Source organism: Telmatherina bonti, assembly GCF_933228915.1.
Source record: "Telmatherina bonti genome assembly, chromosome: 4".
Taxonomy (NCBI): Eukaryota; Metazoa; Chordata; class Actinopteri; order Atheriniformes; family Telmatherinidae; genus Telmatherina; species Telmatherina bonti.
The window spans coordinates 1,115,785-1,127,500 of record NC_136622.1 but is presented as its reverse complement, the minus strand read 5'-3'; the positions used below and the strand labels follow the sequence as shown (position 1 = coordinate 1,127,500).

Sequence of the window (11,716 nt, the reverse complement as noted above, 5' to 3'; positions counted from 1 at the left end):
TACAATGACGGTGAAAGCAGGTGCGGTGCGCGCTCCCGATGTAGTGCAGTGGCGGGAGGCGGGGCTTAATGCGGAAGAGTCTCAATCCACTCGTTTTGCCCGCAGGCTGATCTGACAGCCTACGGAGAGGGTCGGTCTGAAGTAAATAAAGACATTTGTGGCAATAACTCCATCAATCCCAGCCCTTCTGGGCTCAGAAATAAAAATAAATTAGCCTGAAATGCAGTGGAACTTTTGTTGCACTTTAACTACGGTTTTCTTGTATATGTTATTATTAGTCACATTTGGAATATTTTTATTGATAAGATTCTGACTGAGTCTAGTGAATAATGTTAGTTTGCTTGACTTTTTAATTTCCACTTTAAAAGAGGAATTGTTTTCTGTGGTTTTGCATTTGAATTATTTGACACAGAGTCATTAGCCAGCTTTAATAAGACCTTTTGAAAACAGACACAAAGAAGCGGTTCAACAATAACCTGAAGAAAGCATCATGCATCAGGTGTCACTTTGCAAGAATGAAGCTTAGAGGATTCCAGCAATTAGATGACAACTAGCAAGATAGTTAGCATAGCAACAACAGGGGCACGTTCATTCATAGCCCTCTTCCACTGAAGTAAACTCTTTACTAAATGCAGTTAGTCAAAGTTTGCCATTTTAGTAAGTCAGGTTTTTATCTGCTGCAGATGTTTCCTGATGTTTTGCAGAGATTACCCAAAGTGCAGGATTTGAACCAGGACTAGTCTTGATGAGCTCTGGCACCTGTACAGGTGAGTTAGTGAGTGTTGTGCTGTGGCTCCACAGATGTTTGTTGCGTGTTGCTGGAGAATGATGAAAACATCTGCCCTGCACATCTGTGCTGTTCTGTGTGAAAGCATTGCTGTTTAGGCTCCTCTTTCCATCTCAGGCTGGCATTTCATTAGAAAATCTGATTATCAGTTAAGATTACTTCAGATTTTATCAACAAAATGTTTTTTTATTTCCGATAACTTTAGACTCAGCCAAGACAATAGTTATTTTTATTTATGTTATTTATTTATATGAATAAAAAACACTATAGGGAAAATATTTCAACGGGATTTGATACATAGTCTGCTTTGATATGGGTACAATATTAAATGATACATTTAAACCGGGTAATCTGTGGAAAAATGAAAAATATCCATCTCTGAGGATTTTTTGACCTGAAGACAGTTTTACTACATTACTACTCGTCGTTGAGACCATGATTGTTAACATGAATGTAGAACTGTCTGAAATGTTCCATAGACACACATACATACTTTTAAAGTCTTTCATTGGCTTTTGAAGGATGGCAGAGTAAAACACATCATCACACTACATCACAGAACTGTGGTTACACACAGCTTTTAGTTGTTAGAAGCCATCATGTCCTGCAGGCATGTCTGCTTGCACGGGAAGGCAATCGGGGCTCTTCGGCATACAAGCGAATGTTTCGGGGATTGCCAACATGACCTTGCTCGCAGGTTTCTGATCTTTCGGCAGGTTTTTGATGGGCGGGTGTTCTGTTCCGTGGTTGGAGCTCTCACAGCTGCTTTGAGGCAGCTCTGGAGGAGGCTGGTACAGGACGCTGGCCAGTATGAAGAACGCTGTCCCCAAACCCTGTAACAGAAGAGGCTGGATCAACTCAGCTGTCCAGCTTGTAGCGAGTGAAGTCAGTCACCTGGTGACCTCTAGTCAACATAAAGTGCATAAAGTGTTTCTTTTACAGGATTTGGATATTTCTGCTAGACCGGACCAGAGATAGAAAGAAAACAGATAATAAAAGGGAAAGATAGTGGACACAGAAAAAACTATACCAGCTAATCACAGATCCCCGTGTTGTCAGTACAGTGTGAACAGATATGTGAGTGTAACAGACCCATCTTGAACATCCTGTGTCCTGTATAATAAATTCTATGCAGAATCTTGAATTGTATTAATTGCATGTTTGAATTCTTAGTCATTTTGAATGTGTTTGAGCAGATTTGTGACCATTCATTTTGATTGAAGTTACTGGATAAGTCTGCTTCCCATTTAGAAGTTGGGAGAGAGATGGAATCTTCTAGCTTCAATAGTAATCTGTATATTTTGGATAGTAGCTTCGGGGCCTTAAGATTTAGGAATTCTGCAACCCTGATAGGTAACTAAGTTTAGTTGATCAGTGGTGTATTTCTTACTTATGATAGATTTAAGTTGGTGGTATTCTAAGAATTTGGTGCTGCTGAATTCATACCGTGAAGAAATTGCATCAAATGGCAGAAAGTTTCCATTTTCTACTATATGTTCTAACTGCTTTACTCCTTTATTCTTCCACCGAGGGAAGTTTATCATCTTTCTGTTTTGCAGGAAGTCAGGATTGTTCCAGATGGGTGTGAGCTTACATGGAATAAGTGCAGACTTGGTTACTTTCAGGAATTCCCACCAAGCCGTTAAACTGGAGCTGATGTTAATGCTTTTAAAACACTTATATGACTTGACAGTTGAGCTGATGAAATGTGAATAAGAGATGACTAAATCCTCACACAATGCTTGCTCTACATCTAGAGAACACAGTTTAAGCCACTTGGAGATGCATTGCAGCCTGTTACATAAAAAATAATGATAAAAATTTGGCAGGTCCAACCCACCTCTGTATTTGGTCTGTTGTAAAGTTTTTAGACTTAATGCGGGATGGCTTGTGTCTCCAGAGAAATTTGAATATGTGGGAGTCTAATGATTTAAACCAAGTTCAATCATTTTTGTCACTCATTTCAGAATGTCAAACCAATATCTCTTATCGATTCATTACATATAGAGTGAAACATTTCAAATATTCAATCCTTGAAATGTTAAATATTGTGGCTTATAGATAATGAAAACCCTAAATGTCTCAGAAAATTAGAATATTGTGAAAACTTCAATCTTAGAAATTCCTGATGTCAAACCCTAATCAACTGATTAACTCAAAATACCTGCAAAGGTATCCTAAACCTTTGAATGGTCTCTCAGTCTGGGTCAGATGGTGACACAATCATGGGTCAGACTGCCGACCTGACAGATGTCCAGAAGACCATCATTGACCCTCCACAAGGAGGGAAAGCCATAAAAGGTCATTTCTAAAAAAGCTACTTGTTCACAGAGAGCTGGATCCAAGCATGTTAATGGAAAGCTGAGTGGGAAAGCTGCACCAGCAGAAGGCAGAACCACCTGGAGAGGATCGTCAAGCAGCATCCATTAAAAACTTTAGGTAGCTTTTCAAGGAGTGGACTGAAGCTGGACTCAGTGCATCAAGAGCCGCTATGCACAGACGGATCCTAGACATGGACTACAGACATCCCATTCCTCGTGTCGAGCCTCTCCTGAACCAGAGACACCGACAGAAGCATCTCACCTGGGCTACGGAGGAAAAGGACTGGTTCTCAGATGGAAGCAGATTCTGCATTTCATGTGGAAACCAAGGTCCCAGAGTCTGGAGGAAGAGTGTAGAGGCCCAGAATCCTTGTTGCTGGAAGTCCAGAGTGACGTTTCCACAGCCAGTGATGGTTTGGGAGCCATGTCATCTGCTGGTGTTGCTCCACGGTGTTTCCTGAAGGTCACAGTCAACACAGCATCTATAGCAGGACATTTTAGAGCTCTTCATGCTTCCTTCTGCTGACAAGCTTTAGGAGATGCAGATTTCATTTCCCAGCAGGACACCTGCCTACACTGCCAAAGGTACCAAAAGCTGCTCCAATGACCACGGTGTTACTGTGCTGGATCGGCCAACAGACCCACCTGATCTGAACCCCCGTAGAGACTCTGTGGGGTCAAGACGAAGATGAGAGACACCAGACCCAACAATGTAGATGACATGAAGGCTGCTATCAAAGTAACCCTGACTTCCATTAGACCTGAGCAGCGCCACACGCTGATGGCTTGCATTGCCACGCCGCGTTCATGCAGTAATTCATACAAAAAGATGCCCAACCAGGTACCAAGTGCATGGAAATGATCATGCTGTTCAGAAGTCTGACATTTCTGTTTAAAATATCCTTTTTTTTCTCATTGATCTTGTGAAATATTCTTATTTACTGAGAAACTGCATTTTGGGTTTTCATTATCAATAAGCCACAATCATCAACATTTCTAGAGACAAATGTTTTAAATGTTTCATTCTATGTGTAATGAATCCATGTAGTACAAGGGTTTCCCATCCTGAAATGAGTGACAAAAATATTGAACTTTTTCACAATATTTTTTATTTTCTGAGATGTACCTCCATTGCTACAAAAGAAGCATTATTTCCTGTTAGCCACATTCTACCTAAACACAGGAAGAGTTTTATAGATGTTTCATAAAGGAAGTGATGACTGTCACTGAAGAACCTAGACAACAGGTTGGAGGATGTGGGAGGATGTGGATCAACAGGTTTTGCAGTGGGAGGATGTGGATCAACAGGTTTTGCAGTGGGAGGATGTGGATCAGCAGTTGGTTTAATCTCCATCGCTTTCTCAGCTCTCTGACTCCCGCTCTGCATCCTCTTCTCTTTCTTTCAACTCCATCAGGATTTGATGTGTTGTTTTGCTGATAATCCTGATTTGGGAGAGGTTAATCAGTTGATCCCGATTGTAAACAAGTCTTTCGTTGCCATGGAGACTCATCATAACAACCCTTGAAAAAGCAAAAATATGCAGAAAAATCTTCCTTGCAGCACACCCTCCGAACCGGCATGAAATCCTCAGAAAATATAACCTAATTTGAGGCTTGTGTTGTTCTCACTCATATGTAAGTTGCTTTGGATAAAAGCATCTGCTAAATGACTGTAGAATAGAATAGAATAGAATAGAATAGAATAGAATAGAATAGAATAGAATAGAATAGAATAGAATAGGTAATATCTATGTGAGAAGACTTTGTACTTTAAAAAAATCAAGATAGCAAGTCAGAGCTACTACAATTTGCTGGTAACAGATGGCACAATCTAGAATGGAATGATGTTATTGATGTGAGATGTTAAGTTATCCAGGTCAATGTTCTTGATGTTACGGAAATGAATAGCACGTGGAGGGTGGGATTTTGTTAAAGACAGTTTGACATGAAATGACAGGAGCAGATGGTCAGTCAAAGGAAGGTAGGTAGCTTTACAGTCCTTAGGTGCAAGTCCAGAGCAGCAGATTAAATCCATAATGTGTTGTGTATTATGAGTGGGAAAGTTGACAATCTGTTGAAGCCCAAAGCTATCCAAGCAGGATGTAAAATGTTTTGTGAGAGGGTTATTGGGAATGTCCATATGAATATTGAAATCTCCCAGCAGTATAACGCTGGCTGAAAGTTTGGACAGGTGGGTTAACAATTAAGATATGTCAGTGATAAAATCCTTGTTTAGTTTTGGTTGTCTGTATAAAGTTGTAATAATGGTGGGGACAGGTCCAGAGAGCTGGCAAACAGCGGCCTCAAATGAGTGACAGACAGGCACACTCACGGGCGCCACCCTCCAGTTCTGTCGGTACAGCATCGCGAGACTGCCCCCTCTGCCTGTCACACGAGGTAAACAAACCTTGCTGGAGTAGCTTTATTAAGAGAAATGAAGTCATTTGGCTGCTGCCAGGTCTCAGTCAGGCACAAGACGTCAAACGTTCGGTCCGTCAGGAGATCCTGAACGAGATGGCTCTTGTTTGTAAGAAAGCAGATGTTTATCAGACCAAAGTTGACCGACGTGCTGCTGAGCCTGAAAGCCACGTCAGCTGACTGCAGGGTGTGGATCAGCACCACTGGATTCACGCAGTGACCGGTGTTCCTCAGTGGGCGTCAAGCAGCAGACCAAAAAGACTTTATGGAGCTGGGTTGTCATATTGGAAGTTTTGACGTGAGCCCCGGAGAGTGGTTCTTCTTTGGGGTACATGCAAAATGTCCAGATGTTGGAGCAGAGCAGGTGAATCATGTGGATTATAATGGAGTCTAAACTCGGTGGTTGCATACCGGAAAAGTGCTGTTGATGACTGCTGGACAACTGAAAGGATGAACCAGTAGAGCACAAGCCACACACAGCTGATCCACAGCTTCAAATCCAGGTGAGCTACTCACTCAGTTGCATGTCAACTCAAGTGACAGTCTGTATATTTAACCTTGATGGCTTTGATGAGTTGACAGTCCACGCACAGACCACAATTATAGTGTCCACGACAAGATGAGGGATTTACATTTACATAAACTTACATAGGCTTACATAAACTCAAAGAGCAGCGGCAGCCAAGACTCCTTGTGGCAGCTATGTTTGACAACGCACACGACATTGAGCCCACAGGTGTGTTTGTGTTATATCAACACAAACCATGAATAATAGCTAAAAGGCTTTAAAAGCAGCTCAAAGTTATTATCAATGAACCATTTGGTCAATCAAATTGATGACTGAAGCAAATAATTTCTTAATAACATTGGTCCATATACTAAGCACAGATGAATGAGGGGAGAGATGCCCATGGCAAATTTACAAAAAGCAAAACAGAAAATGCTAAATATGTCGTTGTTGTTAGACATGGAAACAATTAGGCTGGTTAATAACTGGTTAGATGGCAACTGTGGTTTCTAAACATTTCAAAAAGAAAGTCAATCAAAAACTAAAGAAATAAGTCTGTTTTAATATATTGAATGGCTCTTATCATCTGGATTATTTTACCTAGATAAAAATTTGATTACTGGAAATTCTGAATGGCCAAACCAGTCAACTAGCAATTCTATTTTAATTATTATGTATGGTAAGAAAAACAATCTATTTCTCATTGTATGTGTGACAACACTGCTACAGATGGAACACGTGTATTACTTGTTTAGATTTAAAGAGGAAATCCTACCTTGCTGGCAACGTTTTCCAACAGAACTAGATTATGTCACGCTGCAGTGAACAACTTGTTTACCTTGTAGATGATCCCTGCTACCAGCATGTACTGGCTCATGACTGAGTTGTGGTAGATGTAGCAGGATCCCTGCTTGCCACACTGATTCTGCCACAGTAAGCAGGAGATGTCAATTACTGAGCCAAACGCGATCGGTCCTGGAATGCCACCTGTAGGGAAAACAGCAGCTTGGAGGGAATTAAATGTTTTTCATGTGGGTAGAGAATTAAAAGCAGATGAGATTAAGATTTCCTACCAAGTGTGCGCACCATAATCCACTGGATGCCAAGTCCGAAGGATCTCTGGCTGTCTGGTACACACCTGTGCAGGCATAATTAAGCTTTATTAAATATTTTAAAGGTCTGTGACTGGGTGGTGTGAAGCTGAGTTGGCTGAGGGGCTGCCTCACGTACAGTTCCATGGCGCAGCCAGCCCAGGTTTAAGTTATGCCTGGTCCTGCTTTTCTCCCTCATGTAATTTTCTAAAAATCTGAAATTTGCTTAATTTTGTTCCACAGCACGCCATCTTTACCGGAAATGAGCTGGTCATGACCCCAATGTCACACGTAAATGTGGAAAAAATGTTTCTGTTACAGTTTTGTGATATGTTTCTATATCGATACATAAAAAAAAAAAAAAAAAGCCTCCTCATGATAGAATAAAAACTTATTAGAGATATTTGAGAATTTCAGAAATGAAGCTGTTTCCATTTGCATTTAGGGTTAGGATTTGTGATATTGTTTTTTGCAAAATTATTGTTTTTAATTCAGCAAAGAAAATCCAAATTCAAACGATCTCCCACTTATGATCTGTAAGGACTGAAAACAGCTGACTTCACGTGTTACGTACGTCGCTGCTCACTTCAGATGATGTAAATTCCAATACGGTGGTCCCGATGAAAAATAAATGTGTTGTGTTGTGACTTAATGTGTTGTGACTTAATGTGTTGTGGCTTATTGTGTTGTGGCTAATTGTGTAGTGTTGTACCTGAATGTGTTGTGTTGTGACTTCATGTGTTGTGTTGTGACTTCATGTGTTGTGTTGTGGTGAATTGTGTTGTTTTGTGGCTAATTGTGTTGTGTTGTGGCTTAATGTGTTGTGTTGTGACTTCATGTGTTGTGTTGTGGCGAATTGTGTTGTTTTGTGGCTTAATGTGTGCTGTTGTGGCTAATTGTGTTGTGTTGTGGCTTAATGTGTTGTGTTGTGGCGAATTGTGTTGTTTTGTGGCTTAAAGTGTTGTGTTGTGGCTCATTGTGTTGTGTTGTGGCTTATTGTGTTGTGTTGTGGCTTAATGTGTTGTACCTTGATGTGTTGTGTTGTAGCTAATTGTGTTGTGTTGTGGCTTAATGTGTTGTACCTTGATGTGTTGTGTTGTAGCTAATTGTGTTGTGTTGTGGCTTGATGTGTTGTGTTGTGGCTTAATGTGTTGTGTTGTGGCTTATTGTGTTGTGTTGTGGCTTAATGTGTTGTACCTTGATGTGTTGTGTTGTAGCTAATTGTGTTGTGTTGTGGCTTAATGTGTTGTACCTTGATGTGTTGTGTTGTAGCTAATTGTGTTGTGTTGTGGCTTGATGTGTTGTGTTGTGGCTTAATGTGTTGTGGATAATTGTGTTGTAGCTTGATGTGTTGTGTTGTGTTCTGTTATGGCTAATTGTGTTGTGTTGTGGTTAATTGTGTTGTTTTATGGCTTAATGTGTTGTGTTGTAGCTAATTGTGTTGTGTTGTGGCTTAATGTGTTGTGTTGTGGCTTAATGTGTTGTGTTGTGGCTTAATGTGTTTTGCTAATTGTGTTGTGTTGTGGCTTAATGTGTTGTGGATAATTGTGTTGTAGCTTGATGTGTTGTGTTGTGTTCTGTTATGGCTAATTGTGTTGTGTTGTGGTTAATTGTGTTGTTTTATGGCTTAATGTGTTGTGTTGTAGCTAATTGTGTTGTGTTGTGGCTTAATGTGTTGTGTTGTGGCTTAATGTGTTGTGTTGTGGCTTAATGTGTTTTGCTAATTGTGTTGTGTTGTGGCTTAATGTGTTTTGCTAATTGTGTTGTGTTGTGGCTTAATGTGTTGTGGCTTAGTGTGTTGTGTTGTGGCTTATTGTGTTTTGTTGTGGCTTAATGTGTTGTGTTGTGGCTTATTGTGTTGTGTTGTGGCTTAATGTGTGCTGTTGTGGCTTAAGGTGTTGTGTTGTGGCTTAATGTGTTGTGTTGTGACTTCTTGTGTTGTGTTGTGGCTAATTGTATTGTGTTGTGGCTCATTGTGTTGTGTTGTGGCTTAATGTGTTGTGGCTAATTGTGTTTTGGCTTAATGTGTTGTGTTGTGGCTTAATGTGTTGTGTTGTGGTGTAATGTGTTGTGTTGTGGATAATTGTGTTGTGTTGTGGCTTAAAGTGTTGTGTTGTGGCTTAATGTGTTGTGTTGTGGCTAATTGTGTTGTGTTATGGCTAATTGTGTTGTGTTGTGGCTTAATGTGTTGTGGCTTAATGTGTTGTGTTGTGGCTTTATGTGTTGTGTTTTGGCTTAATGTGTTGTGTTGTGGATAATTGTGTTGTGTTGTGGCTTAAAGTGTTGTGTTGTGGCTTAATGTGTTGTGATGTGGCTTAATGTGTTGTGTTGTGGATAATTGTGTTGTGTTTTGGCTTAATGTGTTGTGTTATGGCTTAATGTGTTGTGTTGTGGATAATTGTGTTGTGTTGTGGCTTAAAGTGTTGTGTTGTGGCTTTATGTGTTGTGTTTTGGCTTAATGTGTTGTGTTGTGGATAATTGTGTTGTGTTGTGGCTTAAAGTGTTGTGTTGTGGCTTAATGTGTTGTGATGTGGCTTAATGTGTTGTGTTGTGGATAATTGTGTTGTGTTGTGGCTTAATGTGTTGTGTTATGGCTTAATGTGTTGTGTTGTGGATAATTGTGTTGTGTTTTGGCTTAATGTGTTATGTTGTGGCTTAATGTGTTGTGTTATGGCTTAATGTGTTGTGTTGTGGATAATTGTGTTGTGTTGTGGCTTAATGTGTTGTACCGTAATGTGTTGCGTTGTGGCTAATTGTGTTGTGTTGTGGCTTAATGTGTTGTGGCTTAATGTGTTGTGTTGTGGCTTAATGTGTTGTGTTGGGGCTTAATGTGTTGTGTTGTGGCTTAATGTGTTGTGTTGTGACTTAATGTGTTGTGTTGTGGCTTAATGTGTTGTGTTGTGGCTTAATGTGTTGTGTTGTGGCTTAATGTGTTGTGTTGTGGCTTAACGTGTGGTGTTGTGGCTTAATGTGTTGTGTTGTGGCTTAATGTGTTGTGTTGTGGCTTAATGTGTTGTGTTTTCGCTTAATGTGTTGTGTTGTGACTTAATGTGTTGTGTTGTGACTTAATGTGTTGGGTTGGGGCTTAAAGTCTTGTGTTTTGGGTTGATGTGTCGTGGCTTAAAGTGTTGTTTGCCTAATGTGTTGTGTTGTGGTTTAATATGTGGTGTTGTGGCTTAATGTCTTGTGTTGTGGCTTAACGTGTGGTGTTGTGGCTTAATGTGTTGTGTTGTGGCTAATTGTGTTGTAGCTTTATGTGTTGTGTTATGGCTAATTTTGTTGTGTTGTAGCTAATTGTGTTGTGTTGTGGCTAAATGTGTTGTGGCTTAATGTGTTGTGTTTTGGCTTAATGTGTTGTGTTGTGGCTTAATGTGTTATGGCTAATTTTGTTGTGTTGTAGCTAATTGTGTTGTGTTGTGGCTAAATGTGTTGTGTTGTGGCTTAATGTGTTTTGTTGTGGCTTAATGTGTTGTGGCTAATTGTGTTGTGTTGTGGCTAATTGTTTTATTGCTTAGTATGTTGTGTTCGAGTTATGGTGTTGTGGCTAAATGTGTTGTGTTGGGGCTTAAGGTGTTGTGTTGGAGCTTAATGTGTTGTGTTATGGCTAATTCCGTTGTGTTGTGGCTTAATGTGTTGTGGCTTAATGTGTTGTGTTGTGCCTTAATGTGTTGTGGCTAATTGTGTTGTGTTGTGGCTAATTGTGTTGTGGCTTAATGTGTTGTGTTGTGGCTTAATGTGTTGGGGCTTAATGTGTTGTGTTATGGCTTGATGTGTTGTGTTGTGGTTAATTGTGTTGTGTTGTGGCTTAATGTGTTGTGTTGTCGCTTATTGTGTTGTGGCTAATTGTGTGGTGTCTTAAAATGTTGTGTTGTGGCTAATTGTGTGGTGTCTTAAAATGTTGTGTTGTGGCTAATTGTGTTGTGTTGTGGCTTAATGTGTTGTGGCTTGATGTGTTGTGTTGTGGCTTAATATGTTGTGGCTAATTGTGTGGTGTCTTAAAATGTTGTGTTGTGGCTAATTGTGTGGTGTCTTAAAATGTTGTGTTGTGGCTAATTGTGTTGTGTTGTGGCTTAATGTGTTGTGGCTAATTGTGTTGTGGCTTGATGTGTTGTGTTATGGCTTAATGTGTTGTGTTGTGGCTTATTGTGTTGTGTTGTGGATTAATATGTTGTGTTGTGGCTAATTGTGATGTGTTGTGGCTTAATGTGTTGTGGCTTATTGTATTGTGGCTAAATGTGTTGTGGCTTAATGTGTGGTGTTGCGGCAAATTGTGTTGTGGCTTAGTGTGTTGTGTTGTGAATTAATGTGTTGTGTTGTGGCTAATTGTGATGTGTTGTGGCGAATTGTGTTGTGTTGTGGCTAAATGTGCTGTGTTGTGGCTTAATGTGTTGTGTTGTGGCTAATTGTGTTGTGTTGTGGCTTAATGTGTTGTGTTGTAGCTAATTGTGTTGTGTTGTGGCTTAATGTGTGCTGTTGTGGCTTAATGTGTTGTGTTGTGGCTTAATGTGTTTTGCTAATTGTGTTGTGTTGTGGCTTAATGTGTTGTGTTGTGGCTTAATGTGTTGTGTTGTGGATAATTGTGTTGTAGCTT

At 40.1% G+C, this 11,716-nt stretch overlaps 1 protein-coding gene across 1 annotated transcript in view; it reads right to left on the bottom strand.

Annotated features, from left to right (window-relative positions):
- Positions 1 to 1,374: 1,374 nt before the first annotated feature.
- The window catches only part of slco4a1 (solute carrier organic anion transporter family, member 4A1), a gene marked incomplete at both ends in the record, with an annotated part of 91,775 nt that continues 81,433 nt past the window's right edge, over positions 1,375 to 11,716 (bottom strand). The window contains 3 exons of the mRNA XM_079239467.1: positions 1,375 to 1,620; positions 6,873 to 7,021; positions 7,108 to 7,172. Coding sequence (XP_079095593.1) covers positions 1,375 to 1,620; positions 6,873 to 7,021; positions 7,108 to 7,172 — 460 coding nt within the window. The remainder of the gene's footprint in view (positions 1,621 to 6,872; positions 7,022 to 7,107; positions 7,173 to 11,716) is intronic.